General features: G+C 35.6%; 14 protein-coding genes across 14 annotated transcripts; 8 read left to right on the top strand and 6 right to left on the bottom strand. All coding sequences in view use genetic code 12, as the record gives it.

The window, feature by feature from the left end:
- Window position 1: 1 nt before the first annotated feature.
- Window positions 2-2,173, top strand: RJT21DRAFT_14374 (uncharacterized protein). The gene has a single exon (XM_064883433.1). It carries the CDS (start codon window positions 486-488, stop codon window positions 2,070-2,072), a length of 1,587 nt encoding a protein of 528 aa, XP_064741397.1. The 5' UTR covers window positions 2-485; the 3' UTR covers window positions 2,073-2,173.
- Window positions 2,174-2,561: 388 nt separating this feature from the next.
- On the top strand, window positions 2,562-4,853 carry RJT21DRAFT_4613 (fungal specific transcription factor domain-containing protein; the record flags this gene model as incomplete). The annotated part of the gene is made up of 1 exon (XM_064884669.1): window positions 2,562-4,853. The coding sequence occupies one exon, from the start codon at window positions 2,562-2,564 to the stop codon at window positions 4,851-4,853; it is 2,292 nt and encodes a 763-aa protein (XP_064741396.1).
- Window positions 4,854-5,680: 827 nt separating this feature from the next.
- Window positions 5,681-6,260, top strand: RJT21DRAFT_14372 (GFA family protein). The gene has a single exon (XM_064883432.1). The coding sequence runs from the start codon at window positions 5,800-5,802 to the stop codon at window positions 6,208-6,210; it is 411 nt and encodes a 136-aa protein (XP_064741395.1). The 5' UTR covers window positions 5,681-5,799; the 3' UTR covers window positions 6,211-6,260.
- Window positions 6,261-6,366: 106 nt separating this feature from the next.
- RJT21DRAFT_117728 (fumarylacetoacetate hydrolase family protein) lies at window positions 6,367-7,308 on the bottom strand (the record flags this gene model as incomplete). The annotated part of the gene is made up of 1 exon (XM_064880806.1): window positions 6,367-7,308. The coding sequence occupies exon 1, from the start codon at window positions 7,246-7,248 to the stop codon at window positions 6,367-6,369; it is 882 nt and encodes a 293-aa protein (XP_064741394.1). The 5' UTR covers window positions 7,249-7,308.
- A 334-nt stretch (window positions 7,309-7,642) lies between these two features.
- Window positions 7,643-8,616, top strand: RJT21DRAFT_137649 (cupin domain-containing protein; the record flags this gene model as incomplete). Its single annotated transcript, XM_064883302.1, has 1 exon — window positions 7,643-8,616. Exon 1 carries the CDS (start codon window positions 7,648-7,650, stop codon window positions 8,614-8,616), a length of 969 nt encoding a protein of 322 aa, XP_064741393.1. The 5' UTR covers window positions 7,643-7,647.
- Window positions 8,617-8,966: 350 nt separating this feature from the next.
- On the bottom strand, window positions 8,967-10,202 carry RJT21DRAFT_132244 (salicylate hydroxylase; the record flags this gene model as incomplete). Its single annotated transcript, XM_064883119.1, has 1 exon — window positions 8,967-10,202. The coding sequence occupies one exon, from the start codon at window positions 10,200-10,202 to the stop codon at window positions 8,967-8,969; it is 1,236 nt and encodes a 411-aa protein (XP_064741392.1).
- A 930-nt stretch (window positions 10,203-11,132) lies between these two features.
- Window positions 11,133-12,605, top strand: RJT21DRAFT_132243 (major facilitator superfamily domain-containing protein; the record flags this gene model as incomplete). Its single annotated transcript, XM_064883118.1, has 1 exon — window positions 11,133-12,605. One exon carries the CDS (start codon window positions 11,133-11,135, stop codon window positions 12,603-12,605), a length of 1,473 nt encoding a protein of 490 aa, XP_064741391.1.
- A 340-nt stretch (window positions 12,606-12,945) lies between these two features.
- On the bottom strand, window positions 12,946-14,191 carry RJT21DRAFT_124406 (cupin domain-containing protein; the record flags this gene model as incomplete). The annotated part of the gene is made up of 1 exon (XM_064882781.1): window positions 12,946-14,191. Exon 1 carries the CDS (start codon window positions 13,912-13,914, stop codon window positions 12,946-12,948), a length of 969 nt encoding a protein of 322 aa, XP_064741390.1. The 5' UTR covers window positions 13,915-14,191.
- Window positions 14,192-14,535: 344 nt separating this feature from the next.
- RJT21DRAFT_117726 (fumarylacetoacetate hydrolase family protein) lies at window positions 14,536-15,430 on the top strand (the record flags this gene model as incomplete). Its single annotated transcript, XM_064880805.1, has 1 exon — window positions 14,536-15,430. Exon 1 carries the CDS (start codon window positions 14,549-14,551, stop codon window positions 15,428-15,430), a length of 882 nt encoding a protein of 293 aa, XP_064741389.1. The 5' UTR covers window positions 14,536-14,548.
- Window positions 15,431-16,194: 764 nt separating this feature from the next.
- RJT21DRAFT_4605 (carbon-nitrogen hydrolase family protein) lies at window positions 16,195-17,175 on the top strand (the record flags this gene model as incomplete). The annotated part of the gene is made up of 1 exon (XM_064884668.1): window positions 16,195-17,175. The coding sequence occupies one exon, from the start codon at window positions 16,195-16,197 to the stop codon at window positions 17,173-17,175; it is 981 nt and encodes a 326-aa protein (XP_064741388.1).
- A 155-nt stretch (window positions 17,176-17,330) lies between these two features.
- On the top strand, window positions 17,331-19,416 carry ALG9 (dolichyl-P-Man:Man(6)GlcNAc(2)-PP-dolichol alpha-1,2-mannosyltransferase). Its single transcript, XM_064883429.1, has one exon. The coding sequence runs from the start codon at window positions 17,485-17,487 to the stop codon at window positions 19,267-19,269; it is 1,785 nt and encodes a 594-aa protein (XP_064741387.1). The 5' UTR covers window positions 17,331-17,484; the 3' UTR covers window positions 19,270-19,416.
- YPD1 (Ypd1p) lies at window positions 19,417-20,286 on the bottom strand. Its single transcript, XM_064883430.1, has one exon. It carries the CDS (start codon window positions 20,151-20,153, stop codon window positions 19,563-19,565), a length of 591 nt encoding a protein of 196 aa, XP_064741386.1. The 5' UTR covers window positions 20,154-20,286; the 3' UTR covers window positions 19,417-19,562.
- A 1,464-nt stretch (window positions 20,287-21,750) lies between these two features.
- RJT21DRAFT_14304 (alpha-mannosyltransferase) lies at window positions 21,751-23,765 on the bottom strand. The gene has a single exon (XM_064883424.1). The coding sequence runs from the start codon at window positions 23,506-23,508 to the stop codon at window positions 21,820-21,822; it is 1,689 nt and encodes a 562-aa protein (XP_064741385.1). The 5' UTR covers window positions 23,509-23,765; the 3' UTR covers window positions 21,751-21,819.
- On the bottom strand, window positions 23,765-25,139 carry PHO15 (4-nitrophenylphosphatase). The gene has a single exon (XM_064883425.1). The coding sequence runs from the start codon at window positions 24,949-24,951 to the stop codon at window positions 24,022-24,024; it is 930 nt and encodes a 309-aa protein (XP_064741384.1). The 5' UTR covers window positions 24,952-25,139; the 3' UTR covers window positions 23,765-24,021.
- Window position 25,140: the final 1 nt, after the last annotated feature.

Below are 25,140 nucleotides of genomic sequence, written 5' to 3'. Positions count from 1 at the left end.
TATACTAGATATACTATAATTCTTCTTTTACTTGCCTCATTATATCTTAACAGGCTGGTTTACTGTTTACAGTCCATTACAAGTACATATTCAGCGATATGTCTATACGCCCCTCTCACATCGCTCGCTCTGACTACATTAATAAGGCGTTACGGACATATATTTCCTGCCCCACGCTGCACTGCTGAATCTAGACTATAAAATAGTACAATATTGTGTCGCTTTTCTTAGCCATAACTGTGGAGCATCTTGGCTGCCTCACAGTTCCACTGACCCGTACAAAAAGCGCAACCATTTTGCCTTGCGGTTTGGATTTTGCGCTGGAAAAATTACCTTACAAGCGGAGGAACTATGGCAGCATGAATGACATGTAGTAAAGTTTTTATGTAGTCATATTTATGTAGTATATATAGCGTCCGCTTTCCAATGTCATGAATGTGTTATTGTATCTGGTCTTTATGTGAGGTCAGAGAGAGTATTCGATAATGATAGTATGTCCCACACTTACAGTTCCTGCAACTAGGTCGCAATTACCCCAGATTTGCAATTTGCCAGATGACCTCATTGCAACCATAATATCCAATTTAAGTACAAAAGATTTGAAGGCATTAGCACAAGTAAATATTCCTTTCCGTTATCATTCCAATGCAGTGTTGTATAGAGATATCGTTTTAGTCGACGATTATTCCCTGTGGAATTCTGAAGAGCCATGCACCAAATGTCATCTTTCGAGCATAGTAGCTTTAGCACAAGCATTAAATGATGCTAGTATTTTCCAACACGTAAGACTGATAAAGATAAGGAGCCAGTCAAAATTGAATGTGAACGATTATACCAACTTATACCTGTCATTGAATAGTGTATGGAATGTATCTGATTCATTATATCCCATTCAGTTTGAGAACTATGATTACCCCAGCATTGAAAAGCATCACTCATTGAACCAATACATTGCTAACCAAGCTATAAGATTCAATCCATATAATTGTTCATATGAAGCGATTTCCGATAATAAGTTCTCCAATGTGATTGTTTTGCTGGAGACAGATATAGATCATTATACGACTTATACTTGTTTGCAACTGATGTCAATGTTAATTCCTAACTTGTCTAGTAGGTCTAATTCAATATTAAATTGGACAAACATGTGTCAGCTCCAGCATTTATATTTAGATACACATGCTTCTACTGAGTTTTTGCTTCAGCAGTTTAATTCTAATTGTAGTCAATTGAGTTTGAGATCATTGGCTATTTCACACACACATAGTGGCACTTCAGAATTAACCATGAGCCAAATAAGTCAAATTATCGATTTCTCCACCATTGAGAAACTAGAATTAAGATTGGGGTGCATGCATCATGGATGTACTTGCATTGTTAATTTTATTTCTCATTTGAATAGTGCTGAATTAATGCCTAATTTGGAATCATTCACCTTAACAAACTTGGGATCAGATGCTCGTAGTGCTTCACAGTTCAAAATAGTCATAAATGAAACGAATTTCAAATGGCAATCATTACGCTCAATATATATTCAGTTTACTAATTTAAATTATCTGGATTGCACCCTTTCCATGACAAAGTTTATTAATAATATCAAGAGTATTCCTACTTTGCAAGAGATAACTATTCCAGATTTCCTCGCTACATACTGGACCAGCAACCGGTTCGACAGATTAACTACAGGATGTGAATGCAATCAGTGTATAAGCTGCAAGAGGTTGTTTAATGATCTTTCCTACTATGATTCTACCAATCACTTCAAACACGACTTCAAGTCCAACCACTACAATAATATGCCCACTACATCGAACCTCAGTCTCAGTCTTATTACTAAGAACCATAACAATATTCGATTCTTACAATACTTAGTATCACAGCTTCAGAGTCAATTCAGAAGTGATCCACACTATTCATTACTTGAACAACCATATTGTTATGTTACCAATCATTACATGGAATCATTCGTTAAATTATTCACGCACAACTATCTACAATCAGTACACCAACAAGTACTACAAGCAATTCCCTCTATACAAACTATAAACTTAGGAGGAATCCCCCTTAAGTAAGTGCCCTAATCTCCCTATATAGTAAAAATCTAAGATGTGTAATGTGTAATGTGTAGTATAGCCTAATGTGTATATCAGCAAATGTACAATTACAAGTGGGGAAATCAGCAGCCTGTGTAGAAAATTCGATTTTCGAGTGCGCTTTCCGGTCACCAATAGTCCCCGGATTACAAAAATTTTTTGAAAGGTTCATGCTACTGAACTGTAGCTACAGCCATAGCCATATAGTTCGATATGTCAGTCGAGGACGTGTACGAGCACGAGAATGATCAAGATCAAGAGCATGACCAAGACTCGCTGAAAAACGGTAAGCGTTCAAGAGTGGTACTTGCTTGCAACCGGTGCCGGCAGCGAAAGACTCGGTGCGATGGTGCACAACCTATCTGTGGGACATGTACCAAGCGAAATGTTGAATGTGTATATGGGCAACGAGAGAAGAGAGCTAAGGTATCGGTAGAGTATGTGCGGAGTCTAGAGGAGCGGTTGAATATGTTGGATAAGAAGGATGATATGCGTCCCAATGGCTCTCAACTATCACCGAGAAATGGGAATAGACTATCACCACAGCAGCAAAACTTACCCCATATAGGGCACCAACAGCAGCAACAACATCAACAACATCAACAACAACAACAACAACAGATCCAACAGGTGGGAAACCAACTCCCGATCCCTATACCTATCCCTCCTCCTCAACAACTTACACTTCACCACCATCCCCCTCCTCCTGGTCCACCTCATATTCATCATAGTCCTCCTATGTTCCAACACCATCAACATCAGATGCCACTCCAACCACTACCACCCGGATTACCACAGATGATGCCTGTACATATGATTCCTCCTCGTCAGAGTGTTGAAAATATCATGAACGAAGGAATCCCCCGGTATTCGTATCATTCCGGTTCTGAAACATCGGCACCATCTACTGTTGATGCTAAGTCATCAACGGACATGTATCATCAGGATTCTGCCATAAGTAGTAATAATGAAGTCAATACCACTAATAATGGAATAGGTAATAATAATATTCACAGCAACAATAGCAGTAGTAATCTAAATGGTAATGGGAATGGTAACGGTAATGATAATGGTAACGGTGCAAATAATAAAAATGCTAATTTCAAAGATGATGATACGACTGATGCTATGGGTGCGGGTTCAGCATCTGGTAGAAAGAAAGATAAAGGGTTCTATGGGAGATCGGCTGCGATTTCCTTTATGAAGGAGTTATCTTCCGTTGTAGATGAAAATACTCGAGAAGATGAAGAAAATGAAAGTGAGAGAAGTTATAGATACACTATGTCTAGAAATGATAAGTCTGCTACTACTCGAAAGGCCGATATTGTGGTTCCTCCTAGAAGTGTAGCAGATAAGTATGTCAATAACTATTTTGAATATGCTTATACGTTGTATCCATTTGTACATCGACCCACATTCATGAAGGGTTATGAAGAGATATGGTCTAGTGAAAGTGGTACCAATGAAGTAGATGAATTATTTTATTCTATTCTAAATATTATATTTGCCTTTGGTTGTCGTTTAACTCCAGAGGGTGAGCAACATGAATCTACTTCCAATGCTGATTTGTACTTTGAAAGATCACAAGAGTTGTTACGATTTCATTTGATGGATACTGGGTCGGTATTATTAGTTCAAGCTTTATTATTAACGGGCCAATTTTTACAAGCTACCACCAGACTGGCTGGTTGTTGGAATATTTTGGGTTTATCAATTCGTATAGCTCAAGGATTGGGTTTACATCTGGATTTGAATTTAATTCAAACAAAAAGCTATATTGAAAAAGAAATTCGTAAGCGTTTATGGCATGGATGTTTATTGATGGATAGAATTGTTTCTATGACTTTGGGACGTCCCTTAATGGTGACTGATGATCATAAACTGGAATTACCTGCAACTGTAGATGATGAGTATATTACGGATGAAGCTATATTATATTCTCCAGTTGGTCAACCTTCAGTACTAAGTTTCTTTTCTGAAACTGTTAAATTATATGATATACTTTCAGAAATACTCCAAACTTTCTATAATGATGAACCAGATTATGTGGATTTATTTCTTCATATTTTTAAGTTTGAGGAGAAGCTTAGTCGATTCCATGAGAATATACCAGACCATATTAAATATGGGATTGAAATGAAAGAAAAGCCTTATGAAAGACAGAGTATTGTCTTACATATTCGTTATTTGCATCTAAAGATTATGCTCTATCGTCCAGCATTATTCCCTAAAAAGAGAGGTAGAACAAATAGTTCAGAATTATATCTGTCGGCTCAAAAGTCTGTATCATTGGTTTGTGTTGAAACTGCTATAGAACTAATCAACCTCATAAATAAGTTCAGATCGAGGGATATATTTCTTTTGCCGGCTCATTGGTATAATGTATTTTATATTTATACTGCTGAAACTGTCTTATTGGCTGCTAAACTTCAACCAACGTTACCAAATGAAATAAATGTAGATGTTTTCACTACCACTTGGAGTATGGGACTTGATATTCTTGCTTCCTATAAGCTTCAAACTGATTCTGCTGCTCGATGTTTGAAAGTTTTAGAAATGATGGGTGAAAAGGTAAATTTAGCAGGACGAAAAATCGCAAGAAATCATTTTGATCCTGTACAATCTGCTGCTAGTAGCTCTACTAGTAGTAGTCCTTCTCAAGTACCAACAGATGTACTTTATTCATTATTATATGATACTGCTGGGCCATTTGGTGGACCATTCTTCTATAGGGATGATATGGAGAGATATCTCAATTAGGGCTTTTAAAAGTATCCGAAATTTGAGAGGTTTGTGAATTTACGAAAACGTAGCTAGATTAATGACTCGGAGAAGAGAGGGGTTAACGTTTGAGTGTCCCACTAGAATGTTATTTTCTTCTTCAAGCCCCAGAAGACAAAATACAATGGCTTTTCGAAAGTCGCTAATGCCTGACCCGGTGAGAAGAATTTAAGTTTACGGGTCTGCCCCACTCTTGATAGATATGTTAGTTAGCAAAACAGAGTGGAGTTTAGATAAACTTCTATGTGTATAAGATGTATTATAATAAAATCTTTTCTAAGTGAAACTTTAAAGTCTTCCCCAACTTTTTACCCCAAAGGTAATTAAAATAACATGAAGCGTTTCCATGATAATTGGGCAATAATTAGATTCAATTAATTTAACTATTACAATAAACCCCACTCCGTTTTAACCGAACATGAATGTTAATAATGAGCAATTTCTTTAATACGTTATCATTATTATTGCCAACAATTTGTAATATTACATATTGGAACAAGTCACCGATTTTGCGGCAAGATTACTCATCGGCATCTACTTCCGCGTGTGGAGTAACACGTTCGGGGCAATATACCCCCACACTACTTATTACAAAATGACTTATTCTTAGCCCATAATGTTTGTGATTATTATTTACCTAGACCAAAGTCGGATTGCTTTTAGATATTTCTATTCCGGTTAAAGATCCAGTCGGTAGGTCGGTTCTAGGATGACGTTCTTGAGACATTACTTTTCTCCAGGTTTATCTTGACGGAACAACTGTCCGCGATTACACAAAATTAGTTTCAAAAAGGATATCCTTTAATCCTTTTAAATACTCATCTTTATCCAACAGTAGAAAGGGGAATACAAAAATGGTAAAATCTTTTGATCTATTTTAGCTTTGCTAACTCTTATTTACCCATCTGTGATACTAAGAAAAAAAATGACTGCTTCACATCAAGGAACTTGTTTATGCGGATCTATCGAAGTCTCATTCAATGGTGAGCCAAAGAGAAACTTTATTTGTTACTGTTCCGACTGTCGTAAAGGTTCTGGACATTTAGGACAATTCATTTCTGAATATAACTCATCTGACGTTATTGTCACTGACAAGGACTCAAAATTAAAAGAATATGTAGTCACCAAGACTAAGAGTGGTTTCCCAAAGAAAAAGCAGTTCTGTGGTGAATGTGGTTCAACTGTACTCACTCTCCCAATGAAGCATAATGGTGAAGTGGCTATGGTTAGGCCATCTCTTCTTGATACTAAATTTGCTTCTTTTGCTCCAAATAAAGCTATTTTCGGTGATGCTAGAACTGAATACACTAAAGGAAGTGAATCTGAATTCTACTAATTAGTTTCATAGGTCAATTATACATTATTATTTCGCTATCAACATGTCTCTGTAATCTTCCTAATATCTCGGGAATACTCTTAGTATATTTTATGCATTTAAAATTCGAGTAAAAGTTCAGTCACATTTATTAATAAAAGTCTCTATATAAATTTCCTAAATAAAATCCATCTTATTGTGAAGAGTACCGATCTTTTCGATGGAAACTTCAACAACATCGTTGTGCTTCAAGTACTTTGGAGATTTCATACCCATAGCAACACCACTTGGAGTACCAGTCATAATAACAGTACCCTTTTCTAAGGTGGTACCTTGGGAGATGAAAGCAATGATCTTTGGAACATTGAATAATAAATCATCAGTGTTGGTATCTTGTCTGACTTCACCATTGACGATGGTCTTCAATTGCAAGGTTCCTGGGTTTGGAATAACAGCGGTGGAGACAACAGCTGGACCTAATGGAGCGTACTTGTCAAAACTCTTGGAGAAACCCCATTGAGGAACACCACCGGCGTATTTAGGATCTCTTTGCCAAGTTCTAGCAGAAACATCGTTACCGGAAACGTAACCAGCAACATAGGATAAAGCATCTTCGACCTTGATATCCTTACCAGTCTTACCGATGACGACACATAATTCACCTTCGTAATCAACTTGATTTTCTTGTGCGATCTTTGGGATTGGGATTGGTTCACCGAAGTCTGCGACAGAGAATCTTGGCTTGTAGAAGATAGATGGGTATGGTGGAGGGGTTCTACCACCTTCTTGGATGTGTTTCATGTAGTTTAAACCAACACACTTGATGATTGGAACATCATCTTCAGTAAGAGGACCTAATAAGGTTTTAACTTCCTTAACTTCATCAGTAACGACAGCATCACCGAAGATGTCACCGGTGATAACCTTAGCTTTGATTTCTTCACCAGCAAGAGCAGCTTTACCAAGATCGTATTCGTCATTAGGAACAATTGGTTCACCTCTATATATTTTACCGTCTTTAGCGACGAATCTGATTAATCTCTTCCAAGCAGTAGTCATTTTGTATTTTGTTCTATTAGTATATTCTAAGTTTTTTAAATTTTCTTTGGAGAACTTTTCAAATCTGGGGAAGTATATTGTATTTATTTGGTGTGAAAAATAGATCGCGGGAATTCTTTCCGAAATGTTTTTTTATTGTCTTTCTTAACCGATACATAACCTAAAATAATCTCAGATCAAAAACAATCGGCAGCGGCACAAATTCCCGCACTTCTCAATCGCTATAGATTAGTCTGGGGTAAATCGTAACATATTGATTCTACTATCGTAACATATTGATTCTACTATGCTTTGAGGGGATTTAAGAGGATATATAAAGAGCTCGTATCCTATGGTGATAATATTTGTGATGGGCGGAATAATCAATAATAATATTTTATTATCTGCACAGTATCAACAATGGCTCCAGTTCCTTCAGAAGAAAAGATTCAATTTCTTAACTCGTTAAAACCACAAAACGTTGAACCATTATGGTCCGTGATGTCCGCTATGGTTCCTCCAGTTCCTCAACCAAAGGCTATTCCAACCCTTTGGAAATATAAGAATCTTAAGCCATTACTTGATGACTCTGGTAGACTTGTTCCTACTGAAGAGTCCGAAAGAAGGGTTTTGATGTTGATCAACCCAAACTTAAAGGCCCCACAAACTACTGATACTTTATATGCTGGTCTTCAATATATCAATCCAGGTGAAGTTGCTCCTGCTCACAGACACTCTGCTTTCGCCTTAAGATTCATCATTGAAGGTGAAGGTGGTTTCACTAACGTTGAAGGTTCCAAGTTATATATGGAAAGAGGAGATGTTATTCTTACTCCAAGATGGGACTGGCATGATCATGGTAAAGAAGGTGATGGTCCAATGATCTGGTTAGATGGTTTAGATTTACCAATGTTCCAAGCCATTCCAGTCAACTTCGCTGAACATTACAAGGAAGACCGTTACCCTAGTTCCGAAGTTGGAGAATCTCCATTGAAGTACCCATGGGGTCCAGTTCAAGAATATCTTGACTCTGTTAAGGGTGACCATGCTATCTTTGATTATAAGCCTAAGACTGGAGAAGGTGCTGGTGTATCTACTATTGTTGGAGGTCAAGCTGAAAGAATTTCTCCAAACGCTTCTACTGGATTCAGACAAGAAAGTAGTTCATTTGTCTACCATGTCTTCGAGGGTACTGGTTACACCGTGATTACTGAAGATAATGGTGAAGAAACTATCTTGAAGTGGGAACAAAAGGATACCTTCTGTATTCCATCATGGAAGAAGTTTAGACATGTTAACGAGACTTCTTCTCAAGCTTATCTCTTCAATTTCTCTGATACTCCATTACTTAAGAACTTGAATATCTATAGAGCCAACAAAGATTTGTAGATTGAAGTATCTTATTATTTATGAAATAAATTATGTGTATGTAAAAGTAATAAATTATGAATATCTGCTTGAAATTTTTATTTTCCATATTTTTGTGTAATTGATGCATGCCCCTCAAATTTGCCCCACTGCCGAAATAATTTTCGTAAAACTTGGTCCCCGCAAAGATCTACAAATTAGTGCCCGCTGAGATGTTGCGGAAAAAAGCTTAATGACAACCCCCATTTTCTGATACAAAACAATAAATCATTAACAAACTTCATTTATTCTTATCATAAATAATTATCCAAACATTATCTACACTTATTTAATTAATATAATTCTACTTAATTGGTTTGGATCTGTTTAATTTAATCAGTGAAAGCGTTCCATCCGAAAAGCCATTGTTGGAATTCTCTGTCGGACCATTGATCTGGACTGTGACCATCTCTAGCAGCCATAAGAGCATCTCTTTCTTCTTGTTCATCTCCATCTGGTAAATGCCAGATGTGACCATTCTTTCTAGCACCAGCTTGGATGGTTTCAACTCTTCTCTTTCTTCTCTTTTGAACTTTCTTAAGAACTTCTGGGATATCAGAAGCAGAAGTAGCTTTGTCTAATTCTTCAGCTAAAGTTGCACCATCTTCAATAGCTTGAGCAGCACCTTGAGCTAAGTATGGTAACATGGCATGAGCAGCATCACCAATTAATAAAACGTGACCATGTTCACTAACCCATCTAGGTAACATTGGTAAATCAGCAAGAACCCATTTTAATACGGTTTTGACATGAGTAAGCAATTGTCTAACTACTGGGTCAAAATTCTTGTAGTGAGCTCTCATTTCTTCAACATCACCTGGCTCATTCCATTTTCCAACAGAAGCTTGACCTGGGTGAGACATAACAATGTTATACATTTCACCGTTTCTAATAGGATAGGCCATAACGTGTCTTCTGTAACCAATCCAACAGTTGGAGTTGATATCAGTCATTAAGTGAGCAATAACTGGATCAGCTAACATATCTTCTTTTGAAACAGTGGCTCTAAAAGCACAGTTACCGGATGGCAGAGGTAAGACAGTTTCATCGTTGACAACAGCGGTGTCTCTAACTCTTGAACGAATACCATCAGCACCAATAATTAAATCAGCGGTATAAGTAGTACCATCTTCAGCATAAATAGTAGCAGTTGCATCATCAACTCTATCAATTCTAGTGTTCAATTTGTACTCAATACCCAAATCAGTGGCAGCTTCGAATAATATTTTTTGATAATCATATCTGTGAATCAACAAATAAGGGTATCCATAAACATCAGTCATATCAGGGTCTAATGGAGTGGTAGAAAGAGCGGCACCAGTGTCAAATCTTTTAAGAATGATGTTTTTTGGTTTAGTGACATAAGGCACGAATCTTTCATAGATTCCGTATTCCTTAAGAATTCTTATACTGTTTGGAGGCATTTGGATACCAGCACCAACTTCACTTAAGGAAGATGAACCTTCAAGAATAGTAACATTATGGCCCTTTCTTTTTAAACCAATAGCAGCAGCAAGACCACCGATACCACCACCGACAACAATAACATTAAAGGAAGCTTTAGTCATTATAATTTTTTAAGTATTTTTCGCGTAAAGAACGTTCTAGTAATCAAATCACTTTTTGTTGATTCTGATGATTTCGAAGTAAAAGTTCATATCGACAAGGATGGGAATGCGCTCGTTATATAGCTATTGCTTTATCGGTTCAAAAAAATTTTCAAGTACTATTGTTTCCCCTTTACCCCATACTTCACCAAATTATGTTACTATATCGGCATGTTTTATTGGTTATTTTATCGGCTTGAGCCTTCAGCTTTGTTATTGTTTCGGCATCTTATTCCGTTGATATCTTTATCCATTTCAATCCGAAGGATATCAGTCGGATCTGAAGCTCTCGCTCGACTTCCGATCTTGATGGCATCCTTTTGCACAACAAAATCTGCCCGCTAATGCAAAACTCGCATGCATGTTTTGCGGGGTATCAAAAAGGGAAGGTTCTTCACAAAATCTACTCCGTGCGGAGTAATTTAGTTTCTTTTTTTCTGGATATTCGTCCCGCACCCACTAAGATGCACTGTAACGCACTGTTGTGTTAGATCTTTTTGCCCCAAATTGATTTCTCAGAGAAAAAACCTTAATATTATTATCTTGGTAATAAAGAATGCTTCTCAAATTATTGTAATTCTTAGCATTCTGGGTGGGGTCTCGGTGAGAAATTTTGGAGATTTGCCTGGCGGTGATAGAAATAATAATTGCTGTAATTCTTTGTTAATCATTATCTCTCATTCGGTCTTGCATGTACTATGGTATATTTCCTTTAATAGTGAAGATCTTTTGAAATTTGCAATTCCTAAAATCCACTATCTATAAATATACTTGTAAGTACTTTTCATTCTTTTTTAATTTGATTCAAACTTCTTTTGTTAACTTTAATTATCTTCCTTCTATATTCTAAATACAGATATAGTAATATTCTAACTAATTAAGTATAACAATATGTCTTCACAAAGCGATATTGAAAAAGCGTCTCATGACCACGTCGAAGATTTGGATCCAGTAGCTCTTCAAGAACTTGATCCAGAACATCATGAATATCTTATGAAAAGACATGGTTCTATTCAATTAGATCCATTACCATCAAGTGATCCTTTGGATCCTCTTAACTGGCCAGATTGGAAGAAAAACTTTGAAATATTATTAATCGCCTTTCAAACCTTTAGTTCTACATTTATGGCAGCAGGTTTAACTCCAGCTTTTGAACCTATGGCTGAAGCTTATGGGGTTACTGTTCCAAAAGCATCATATTTTACTTCTGCTCAAATTGCTGTATTGGGAGTTATGCCTCTTGTTTGGGTTCCTTTGATGAATTGTTATGGTAGAAATGGTTTCTTGACTGTCTCAACTTTAATTTGTGCTGGTTTGAATATTGCAGGAGCCTACTGCCACTCATATGGTACACAAATGGTCACCAGAGTCTTAGTGGCTGTCTTCATTTCTACTGCATCTGCTGCTGGTTCATCTGTCGTTGCTGATTTAGCTTTCAGTCATGAAAGAGGTAAGAAAAATGGATGGTGGTCATTAGCTCTTGTTGTTGGTACTCCAGGTGGTCCATTTGTTTGTGGATTTGTTCAACAGCATGCTGGTACTAAATGGATTTACTTCCTTTTTGCAATAATTAACTTTGTTCAATTTGTTCTTTGGATTTTAGCTGATGAAACTGTATATTATAGACATGGTTCACAGCCAAACCAAAAGGGATTACTTAAATTCTTGGGAATCTCAAAAAACCCAAATAATAAATTGACAGCTTCTATTTTCTTTAGACCATTCAAACTCGTTTCAAACTTCAATGTTTTAATGGCCGTCATTGCTGCTTCTGTCACTTTCTGTTACGCCAACATTGTTCTTGTTGTCGAGTTACCTCAAGCTATGGGTATGTTATTCAACTTAAATGCCCAACAACTTTCTTATCAATACATTGCACTTATAGTTGGTTCTGTTATTGGTGAAATCTTAGCCGGTCCACTTTCCGATTGGTGGATGAAGAGAAGTACTGCTAAGAGAGGAGGTAAGAGAGTAATCGTTGATAGATTATGGATTTCCTACAACGGATTCATTTGCGTTATTATCGGTTTAATGGTTTGGGGTGTCTATTTATATAAAGCAGATCCAGGACATTGGAAGATCGCTCCTTTAATCGGTGCTGCCATTGCTGCTGCTGGTAACAATATTGTTGCAACTGTCCTTGTTACTTTTGCCATTGATAGTGCTCCAGAATTTGCTCCAGATGTTGGTTTATTTTTGAATGTCGTCAGACAAGTCTTCGGTTTTATTGGTCCATTTTACTTCCCATACATGTTCGATAACCTTAACTTTGCTGGTTCTGCTGGTTTAATGTCCGGTCTCGTGTTAGTGTTTGGAGCTGGTGTTATTATTATTGCCCATTTCCTTGGTCATAGAAGAGCATAAGGTTCTATAAAAGATCTATTTATTAGAAAATAATTTCGACGTTAATGGGCTCTGGTAGTCACTTTTTAAAAAATGAGTTTAGTTTTATGTGTTTTAGTTAATTTTATGAAGTACATGATTATTGTATGTTAAACATTTTTAAAGTTGTAGGATGAAATGTAATTATTTTGTAAATGAAGTATATTCTGGCTGCGGCTTTAAAAGAAATTTTAGACGCCATGAAAAAAGAATACCCCCTAATTTATAATTTTCTTTATATAATAGAACCTTTTATTATAAACTATAAAACTTAAACTGTATGAACAAACTATGTCACATTAAAAATAAATTAAATACCCATCTACAAATCTTTATTGACTCTATAGATATTCAAGTTCTTAAGTAATGGAGTATCAGAGAAATTGAAGAGATAAGCTTGAGAAGAAGTCTCGTTAACATGTCTAAACTTCTTCCATGATGGAATACAGAAGGTATCCTTTTGTTCCCACTTCAAGATAGTTTCTTCACCATTATCTTCAGTAATCACGGTGTAACCAGTACCCTCGTAAACATGGTAGACAAATGAACTACTTTCTTGTCTGAATCTAGTAGAAGTATTTGGAGAAATTCTTTCAGCTTGACCTCCAACTATGGTGGATACAGCAGCTCCTTCTTCTGTCTTAGGCTTATAATCAAAGATAGCATGGTCACCCTTAACAGAGTCAAGATATTCTTGAACTGGACCCCATGGGTACTTCATTGGAGATTCTTCAACATCAGTACTTGGAAAACGATCTTCTTTGTAATGTTCAGCGAAGTTGACTGGAATGGCTTGGAACATTGGTAAATCTAAACCATCTAACCAGATCATTGGACCATCACCTTCTTTACCATGATCATGCCAGTCCCATCTTGGAGTAAGAATAACATCTCCTCTTTCCATATATAACTTGGAACCTTCAACGTTAGTGAAACCACCTTCACCTTCAATGATAAATCTTAAGGCGAAAGCAGAGTGTCTGTGAGCAGGAGCAACTTCACCTGGATTGATGTATTGAAGACCAGCATATAAAGTATCAGTAGTTTGTGGGGCCTTTAAGCTAGGGTTGATCAACATCAAAACCCTTCTTTCAGATTCTTCGGCAGGAACAAGTCTACCAGAGTCATCAAGTAATGGCTTGAGATTCTTAAATTTCCAAACTGTTGGAGTAGCCTTTGGTTGAGGAACTGGAGGAACCATAGCGGACATCACAGTCCATAATGGTTCAACGTTTTGTGGTTTTAAAGCTTTAAGAAACTGAGTCTTTTCTTCTGAAGCAACTGGAGCCATGTTTTATTTGAGATTGATTTGTTATAATTGAACTTTCTTGAGGAATTCTAATTTTACATGGAAAGATAGGCAATTATAAATACGTTTGTGCCCCACAAAGATGGGAGTCTTGCATTAGATTGTCTTAATAATATCTGGATCTGGGAGTTGAGTCTAGGTTCAGGAGGTGCTACATGACACCCTAAACAGGAAAATTCGACCGAACTTTCATGACGTTTTTGGTACATTTCTTCCCCCGCCTTCTCATGTCCGTTCGGAATGAATGTTCCGCACTTTTTGTTGCAGCCAATTTCCAACAAAAGCTTTTAGCCGACTCTGTGTATGCGGGTGCGGGAGTTTCCCAAAATTAGAAATGTTTCTCCACAAAAGTCAAGCATAATTTCTTCCACAAAATGCAACCAAAAGAGCCGAGACCTTTGGGGTTGATGTATTCTTAAGAAAATTATCAACATTTTTCGGAACGATTAACCGAAAGAATTTATCCTCCAAGATTTCGTCATCCTGAACTTTTCAATGATTTGTAATACTCGGATCCACAGCCTGCTAAATAAATAGTAGCAGTTTAGTCAATATCTTGGGTATTTCCATCTTTTTAACCAGAACAGCTACAGCTAATTCAATAATAAAATTCACAATGACTACTGCTTGGAAGAGATTAATCAGATTCGTCGCTAAAGACGGTAAAATATATAGAGGTGAACCAATTGTTCCTAATGACGAATACGATCTTGGTAAAGCTGCTCTTGCTGGTGAAGAAATCAAAGCTAAGGTTATCACCGGTGACATCTTCGGTGATGCTGTCGTTACTGATGAAGTTAAGGAAGTTAAAACCTTATTAGGTCCTCTTACTGAAGATGATGTTCCAATCATCAAGTGTGTTGGTTTAAACTACATGAAACACATCCAAGAAGGTGGTAGAACCCCTCCACCATACCCATCTATCTTCTACAAGCCAAGATTCTCTGTCGCAGACTTCGGTGAACCAATCCCAATCCCAAAGATCGCACAAGAAAATCAAGTTGATTACGAAGGTGAATTATGTGTCGTCATCGGTAAGACTGGTAAGGATATCAAGGTCGAAGATGCTTTATCCTATGTTGCTGGTTACGTTTCCGGTAACGATGTTTCTGCTAGAACTTGGCAAAGAGATCCTAAATACGCCGGTGGTGTTCCTCAATGGGGTTTCTCCAAGAGTTTTGACAAGTACGCTCCATTAGGTCCAGCTGTTGTCTCCACCGCTGTTATTCCAAACCCAGGAACCTTGCAATTGAAGACCATCGTCAATGGTGAAGTCAGACAAGATACCAACACTGATGATTTATTATTCAATGTTCCAAAGATCATTGCTTTCATCTCCCAAGGTACCACCTTAGAAAAGGGTACTGTTATTATGACTGGTACTCCAAGTGGTGTTGCTATGGGTATGAAATCTCCAAAGTACTTGAAGCACAACGATGTTGTTGAAGTTTCCATCGAAAAGATCGGTACTCTTCACAATAAGATGGACTTCATCTAATAGATATACACGTTATAAGGTACATGGTTATATATAAAACATAAATACATATATTTAAAAAGATTTTTCATCATCTGGATATATCTTTAACCATATCCCTTCTGTAAAAGTTCACTAATATTCTCTTTATTTGACTATTTTGTAGTCTTGTGAATATATTATGTACTCACAGTTCACATCCCTATCTCAAAAAATTTGCAATCGTTAACCAAAGCCCGCACGCATTAAAAAGATTACAAGCATAAAGAGGGGACTGCACTCATAATAACAATCGAATTATTATTACAGTGAAAGCCCGTAGGCGAACACAAGAATTTTCCGAGTTATATTTAGTGTTAAGTCTTGAAAATATTCAAATCCCGCCTCAGGGACTGCAAATGTTGCTCTAAAGTATAGCTAGTAATCCCCTATCTTTATAAGTCTGTATCAAGCATACACTATTATGATAGTTATAAGACTTAAATTGATATGATGATAAGCATATAATATCAATTCCCTATCACAATTATTGGGCAATAGTATGTTATAAGACTTAAATTGATATGATGATAAGCATATAATATCAATTCCCTATCACAATTATTGGGCAATAGTATGTTAACAATCTTCAACAGTGTTTGACACTGATAAGATAAGTTCTTGAGACTTGGGGTACTTAAAGACTGGTAAATTCTCTCAATTGTAGTTCAGAAATTCTTTTGATCAATATCAAACAATTCAAATCATACAAGTTGTAAATCAATCCTCTTTCCATATTATAAAAAATGTCAAGCTCTACTTATCCAAAGGTTAAAGTTGCTGCTGTTCAAGCTGCCCCAGTTTATCTCGATTTAGAAGCCACTATTGAAAAAAGTGTCAAAATTATTGAAGAAGCTGCTTCCAATGGGGCTAATTTAGTTGCTTTTCCCGAAGCTTTTGTCCCTGGATATCCTTGGTTTGCTTTCATCGGACACCCAGAGTATACAAGAAAGTATTACCACCAATTGTATAAGAATGCTTTAGAAATTCCAAGTCCAGCAATTCAAAAGATTTCCAATGCTGCTAAGGAAAACAATATCTTTGTTTCTATCTCAGGTTCTGAAAAAGACGGGGGTAGTTTATATTTAGTTCAATTGTGGTTTGACAACAAGGGTAACTTGATTGGAAAACATAGAAAAGTTAGACCATCAGTTGCTGAAAGATTAATCTGGGGTGAGGGATGCGGATCTTTAATGCCAGTTATGAAAACTGAGATTGGTAACTTGGGAGGACTTATGTGCTGGGAACATCAAGTTCCATTGGATGTTGCTGCTATGAACAATCAAAATGAGCAAATCCATGTTGCTGCTTGGCCAGGATACTTTGATGATGAAGTTTCTTCTCGTTACTATGCCATCTCAACTCAATCATTTGTGGTTATGACTTCTTCAATTTATAGTGAAGAGATGAAACAAAAGATTTGTGAGAGTCCAGAACAAAGACAATACTTTGATACTTTTAAGAGTGGTCATACTTGTATTTATGGTCCAGATGGGGAACCAATTTCCGAAATGATTCCACCTGAAGTTGAGGGTATCGCCTACGCAGAAATTGATATTGCCAGAACTATTGATTTTAAGTACTACATTGATCCAGCTGGCCACTATAGTAACAAATCATTAAGTGCTACTCACAATGTTTCAGATACTAGAGCTATTAAGCAAGTTGGAACTGCTCCTTCACAGTTCATTGGCTATGATGATTTGAACAAGGTTGAATCTATTTAGAAAGTAATGGGCTGGACTACCAAATTTTCATGTTTGTTTTCATTTTATTATGTGTGTGTGTTTCTTGGTTAGAAACCTTCTTCTAATTAGACTTTTCTATTATCTATTAGTTATATCTTATGTCAAGTGTGTTACTTAACATTGTCTTCAAATATATTATGTTTTCTTCTCTATATAAGATTATTTGCACCCAAATAGCATTTTGAACGACACGACACGACTCGTGTTTTCATTTGAAATTTTTCAAATGTTCTGACCCATACATAGTAGAGAAGGATAACCACCAACTGCAACTACCACGACAACAAGATGGCCAAAAAGAATGCTTCAATCGTAAGGCTAACAAGCCTACAGTATTTACTTGTGGGTTTGAATCTTGCTGTAAGATTTTATTCCTCGTTGTATATGATCATTGGTGATTGTGATGAGACCTTCAACTACTGGGAACCATTGAACTTCTTGAATAGAAAGTTTGGTAAGCAGACGTGGGAATATTCACCCGAGTTTGCCATCAGAGATTACTTATATCTCTTAATATACTATGTATTAGGATTTCCAGTTCCTGCATTGGCCAGTTTGTTACTGTCAACTGCAGACATTACACTTCCCCATACTGTATCTTATTATCAATTCTACTGGTTAAGATTCGTTGCCCTCAACGGAATCACTTCGTATGCCGAGATCAATCTCTTCAAAGTATTGAATGTATATTTTAGTCCATCAATTGCAAATTGGTTTTTATTCTTTACATCAATTGCACCTGGAATGTCACATGCGGGAGTAGCATTATTACCATCATCATTTGCAATGCAATGCAACTTATTTGCAATTAGTGCTGGAATCATTGCCATTTCTACATCTGACATTTCCAAATACATATCAACTATTCATTGGTTCTTAATTGGAGGACTTATTGGTTGGCCATTTGCTTTAGCTTTAGCCATTCCCTTTGGCTTATACACTTTGTTCAATCGTCAACTTTGGAAATCCAAACAGATATATACCATAATTTTCAAAAACTTCGTAGGACTTGTCCTTATATCCACATTTAGTATCACTGTCAATGCGTACTACTACAAGCGTGCATTATTTGTACCATTGAATATTGTTTTATATAATGTATTTGGTGGAGAAGGTGAAGGTCCCGAGATTTTCGGTGTTGAACCATTCAGTTATTACATATTGAATTTACTTATTAATTTCAATATCACTGTTTTGTTAGGATACGCTGGGGTCATATTCAATCCATTCCTCTATTCAACAAAAACTCTACTTTTAACATTCATTACTTCATTGCCTACATTAATATGGACGTTAGTATTTTTTAGTCAACCTCATAAAGAAGAACGATTCTTGTATCCAATCTATCCATTGATAAGTATCAATGCTGCATTTTTCACATACAAGATCTTTGCATTTATTAATCAAGTAGTATTGTTTGCTTACGGTAGACTGCTGCATACAGTTCAAAGATTTGTCACTAGATCAATTCAATTTATATTCCTTATATCAGTATTCACAGTATCTATATTGAGAATCGTTAATTTGGTAGAGAATTATTCATCACCTTTGACAGTATTAGCTTCAATTTCTAAAGAACCTGAAGCATCAAATAATCATGATACAATCTATAACGTATGTATGGGTCGTGAATGGTATCATTACCCCAATTCATTTTTCTTACCATCTAATTATAGACTTAAGTTTGTTAAGAGTTCATTTGATGGTTTATTACCAGGTGACTTTGGAGAAGTGGGTCCTATCAAAGACATTACTTCCACCATACCTATTGGAATGAATAATAAGAATCAATTCGAGCCTGACAAAGTGGTAGAACTTGAAGAATGTGATTATTATATTGATAATTCAGGAGTGACTAATGGTAATGAACCAGAATTAATAGTAACCGAAAAAGATGGACTCCAAGCACACTCCGATTGGGAAATCATTACTTGTGAGAAATTGCTTAATCCCGATGGAAATCATTCAGGTTTAGCTAAAATACTCTACATTCCTCCAGATATACGAAGATACCTTGGACAGAGAATAGAGTACATGGAATTTTGTGCTTTGAAAAGGGTTAACCACCAATAATTTTAATTAATGTTTATTATTACTGTTTAGGGTAGTTTTAAGTCAATTTAAATGTATATATTATAACGGTTTGATTGAATGAAATAGTGATTCTGGGAATATAACATACGTACATAATCTAAAGAAACTTTTAAATAGTGATGGGTGAATAGTACGTATACACTATATCATTGTAGAAACATTTAAGCATGGTAATGACAATGAGAACTAAATGAGATTGTGATCTTGAAGTATGCTTATGAACGACAAAAACAAATAATAAATATGACTCTAGGGTTTAATATTCTACTACTTCATAATTCATTATCGAAATACTCATTTAAAGCAGCACTAGACTTGGCAAACCCATCTCTGGCTTTTTCCAAGGCATCTTCTATTAATTCTATCCAGAAATCATCACTGTTTTCGTCCGGTATAGTTCTTGAGATAGCAGAATCAGAAGAATTTGTAGTAGGTTTGGATGTGTGAGACAGGCTGTTTATATTTGAAGGTATGGAGTCATCTTTAGAATTAGTATTGGAAGATGATGATGTAATATTGGTGTCATTATGTTGGTCCTTATGTAAATCATTAATATCAAAATTATCGAAATTAATCTTATGACCATAATTCTGAATTCGTTCACATTGACTCGAAATAGTTGTTAATCCCAAGGCTGCAGCTGAACCTTTCAAATAATGACCCAACCCACTCAATTGGTCTAAGTTCTTCGACTTCAAATTCTCGTCTATGGCTTGGAACGTATCATGCACTTGATCCACAAAGGATTGAAACAAAGACTTAGAAAATCCTTCTTCGTCTTCATCCATAGCTACCAATTCGCTAAAAACAGACCATTCTACCAATCCTGTGTCTTGTAGTTTTTGCCTTTTCTCTTCCGTCATTATGATGTGGAGTTAGCGTAGTAAATGGTAAATAGTAAAGAATGTATGAATGATACAATTGTAATAATCAATTTCCTGGCGGTTATACTAGTATAACTTGAATATATTCTATCTTGTCGTACAAGATGGGTGATCTTTTCGAACTTTGATTTGTTCAAATCGGATCACTGATGAATTTCTCCCGTTATATAACGGTAGGTAAACTGGCTAAAGTATTGGTTAACAGATCAGAACTTATATAGTACTGAGCTTGTAGAAGCAATTGATGATGGAGGATAGTGATGCTTGTTCAAACGTACAACTACCCAGTGACTTGCTAGTATATTTTCTCGATATTGAAGAATATAGTGAAGAGTACTCCGAAGATATTCTGCTCTGTTTGGCAATTGTCACTTTCTCACTCCTGAGTCGTCTTTTTCTGTGCTTTTTCCGAAATGACGAAATTATTTTTGTCGTATTTCTGGTGTCTGTTTTGTCCGAATTAGGAAACACAGATTTATAAAACTAGCAGCAATTACTGTTATATATTCTGTTATATGGTCTGTTATATTTAAATATATATATATATTTGATTACTCAGCCTATCATTATACTATTGGGTCCCAAAAGAAAAAGAAATGCATTAGTCATATCGTATTGCAGATAACTCATTTATAATGCCGACCAACAATCTGTTACTCATCAGGGTAATTCGCTCTATTTACTGTCTAGACCTGTCAATCTCTCAAATGTCAATGTGGCATTCTATACAAATACTATAGTTAATTGAGTCTTTCCTAGATTTTGTGGCTTTTGATATAACCTTTGCAATAACTTATTTATTGTTACTTCTCTACAATTCAGATAATTTTAGAAATTTACATATAAACTTCAAACAAAGTACAGCCTAGATCAACCCCTGCACTAAACAACATTAGCACATAGTTATCGTTGCTGTCTACTCCTTAACGCATACACTGCATCAAGCGAGCTATTGTATCTAAACATAAACAAAGAGTTGACTACAATTAGCTTTACGTTTCATTGTGTTGCAAACGTCTTCTGATTCGTCTCTAGTACGTTTGCTTGGTTTTTTCGGGTTACTGTTTAATTGCTTTCATTGAATGTTACAGTGCATTTAGCTCATATTTGCCCATTAAAGACCCAAGATACATATGCTAATCTCTGTAACTGATAATGATTCTCGTGTAGAACTGCCATATATACAAAATATCCAAAGTATTTGACTTATATACGAAACAAATTGCTTTTGATCGTATATATATGTATATATATTACTGTCTGTCTGACGTTTTTTTCGCTTCTGAACTGGGCTTATTACGTCATACCAGAATCCCTATTTTTCTCTACTTACGACAGGTCAGGCTGTACTGTGCAGAAAGGAACTGATTGTCACAAAATGATGACCAATTAGGGTCAATTGCCGGATTACAGAACGGCTACCAGTTAATATGATAACATATTTTCTATATGTCTAACAATTGAAGTTATTGAGCCATGTAATGTTGGATTAACTGGTAATAATGTAAAAAATATTTCACGGAGTTATAAAAAAAGGCTTAATTGCGAATTCATTTTTTAATAGTTACATTAATTAATGCTATTTAAATACGCTAAGTAGTATTATCTTCTTCAGTTCTACTTTCATTTGTATTTTCTCTATAAATCAGTTTACCCATATAGAGGTAATATTGCGTATATACTCAGTATAAGTTTTATTAAACACTATTAATTCGTCTCCAATGTCATTTATCCCATTTAGACTGGCACACCAAAAGTAATTATCACACCCCATATTTTTATTATTCAGCCAACGACTGTCTTGTTTGAATTTACCAAGTAATGATTCTTTCTTATGAGAAAGAATTATAGCTCCATCAATATTCATTGGCTTAGAATAGTATTTTTGCAAGGAATCAACAGAATCGAAATTTTTCCTTAGCTCTTTTACTTTGTCATAATCATAACTAGCTGAATTCTTCTTACATACTTTTAACCCACCATTGATCCACAACAATTCATTATTTTCATCAAAATGTCCAACTTGAACAGAGCATATAGTTCTTTTTTGAAATGATGCATTGGGCTTAATTTCTCCAATGCTTCCAGCATACTTATCAATAAATTCATAATTATCATTCCCAGAAATTAATTGTCCCAACCAAAATAACTCCTTATCACCATGTACCGGTTCCCCCATTGTATTCCATAATTGTAACCGAGTTGCCATTAGAAGTCCTGGTAAATGTTGAGCTCGATTCATCACAACTAATCCGCTTTCCATCATATGTCTTCTGTTTAAGTCAAAAAATGTATTATTCTTGATCTTTTCAATTCCAATGATGGATAAATTGAGTCCACCATTATTCTTTTCAATATCAGTGGGAATTAAATTCTTATAGAATGATATTTGAGACGACCATAACGTCTCGGTCAAAGCTCTATCCTTGAAAAACAAAGCTCCTGTCTTTGTATACTTTTCCATCTTGAGAAATTCTTGAAGATTTATAAATGGTACGGAATCAGCGTCAAGTAAGATCATTTCTTTGAATGAGTTAAACAATACCGCTATCCATTTATTGGAATACCTCTTAAATTCATTTTGATACATTGGTTCAATACATTCAAAAGCATCTACAAACCAAACATCTTGTTGGAAATTATTAATCTTGATAGAAATATTATTATTTTTATCAACTAAACTTAGATTGTCTCTTGCTTCCAGAATGATTCGATCTTGAGATACTTTAGTGATATCTCGTCTATGGACTATTTGAATAGGTAGCTGGTTTTCCAAATATCTTAAAACCCTTATTAGTCGCATCATGTCTTCAACTTGACCTTCGCTTACACTAATCACAATCCCACTGCTGCTCATAGTTCGTGATTCGTTGGACCAATACAGAAATGTATTTACCTTATCACCAGATGCTAGGTTGGACTTTTTGATAACGTCTCCATTCCATCGTACAAAGGTTGCCGGTTTTTGTGTGAACATAGGTAGAAGTTTATGCTCCACCTTTGTAATATAGTCTGAATCAACAAGCAAATTCCTTTCAAGAATACAATTTCCAAATATCCTTAGGCTTTGTACAAGCTTTGTTATTTCTTTCTTAGAAGCACATTTATGGGTTGTTTCATTTCCATTGGGTTCATATTCAAGCAAATGCCTCAAATATTTATCACATACACATTCAATATCAGACTGTCCACATTGATCTTTTATGATATCTTTTAAAATATTTTCTGGAGCTCGGTTTGATATAACAGCCTGAAAAGCTCCATATGCAACCACCACGAGTAACAATAGGTATAGAGATAACCTTCTGATTGATAAACGTTTGAACAACAGCATTGATCATATAATGAAAAAAAAAAAAAGATACAAAGGTGAAAGGGCATATCTATTGATTTTGTATATGTAGGAAATAAGTAGACAAAATGTGACTTCGTTTACCGAAGGGTCGCTAAAATGACAGTAAGCATAAGAGAGAAAAATAATGTTAGTTATTTCTATTTAAAGAATTGTAATTGCCAAGAAATCAGCTTGGTTATGTCCACTGGTCGAGTTTAATGGAGAATTTCCATAGCATAAACGGCACCAGTTCAATTGCAACCAAATGCCATAGATGGCTACAGCTGGATTGAAACCAAATTCTATTCATATCGGCTTTGTTAAACAATATACATACATTTATATTAATAATATAAGGTTAGCACTCTCGTCTCCCGAGAATTGCGAAATACATAGACATCTTTTTTTCAAAGATTTCGCCACATAGCTTCGTAAATCTTTAGTACGTAAAGCATATCTATAATCGTACCTACTTCTAAGTATCTATAAATCTAGTCAGTCTATAAATTTAATCTATTTCTTATAATATTCAAATAAGTCACCAATTTTTTCAGCATAATAAGTTGGTGCAACATCTTGTTGTAATTTTAATACATTTTCTTCAGTTTCAATCCCAGTTAATACTAATAAAGTATCTAAGCCTCCATCTCTACCAAATTTCATATCAGTATTTAAACGATCTCCAATCATTAAACCTCTTTTTGGATTAGTCCTTAAACCCTCATTGTCAGCCTTAATAGAATTCATCATTGCTTGATTTGGTTTACCACAAACTGCATCAGGTTGACGACCAGATGCGAATGATACTGTTTCAATAATAGATCCAGCACCAATTAATAATTTGCCCTTAGATGGGAATGTAGAGTCAATATTGGTTGCAATAAATGGGATTGATTTATTATCCTTTAAAAGATATTGCATAGTAAGTGATAATTTTAAATAATTTAAATTAAATGTTAAACCAGCTAATACTGCTCCAACTTGTTCATCTAAATTAGATAATGCTGGATGATCTGGATTGAACTTAACGCCATCTTCGACTAATAATGGATCACTACCTCCAACAGTAGTATATCCTAATTCCTTCAATTCTTTTTCGATTCCTTCTTCTCCTAATACCCATACTTTCTTATCTTTGGACAACTTTAATATCTTATCAACATAAACAGCCGATGCGTATGATGACCCAAATACTTCATCCTTAGTAATTCCTTCAATTCCCAATTTTCTAAATTTACTCAAATAATCATCTCTGGCCTTGGTGGAGTTATTGGTCACAAATATACATTTCTTATTCAATTTCTTTAACAAGTCCAATGTCTCTGGGACACTTGGTAATAAATGATCTCCTAACCAAAGAACTCCGTCACAATCAAATAAAAAGTAATCGTACTGATCTAAAAGGTTATGGATCTGTTCTGAATTAGTTAACTTAACACTCATACTGTCTATAACTCTATATAACTGTTGCTTACTGGATCTGTTATAGAGATTTAAAACATGTGCGCTGACGGTCAAAATTGTGCAGAAAAAATACGTTCCAAGCCGATTTACTCAGGAGATAATCTGTCTTTACTGTCTACCATAAATGGTCATAATTTGAAGTGGTGGCGCATTGATGCGATTCGTTGG

The sequence above is a fragment of the Scheffersomyces amazonensis genome (genome assembly GCF_036850825.1).
Source record: "Scheffersomyces amazonensis strain UFMG-HMD-26.3 chromosome Unknown RJT21scaffold_1, whole genome shotgun sequence".
In the NCBI taxonomy this organism is placed as follows: domain Eukaryota; kingdom Fungi; phylum Ascomycota; class Pichiomycetes; order Serinales; family Debaryomycetaceae; genus Scheffersomyces; species Scheffersomyces amazonensis.
The sequence above is the reverse complement of the archived record's forward strand: the minus strand, read 5'-3'. Positions and strand labels throughout refer to the sequence as shown.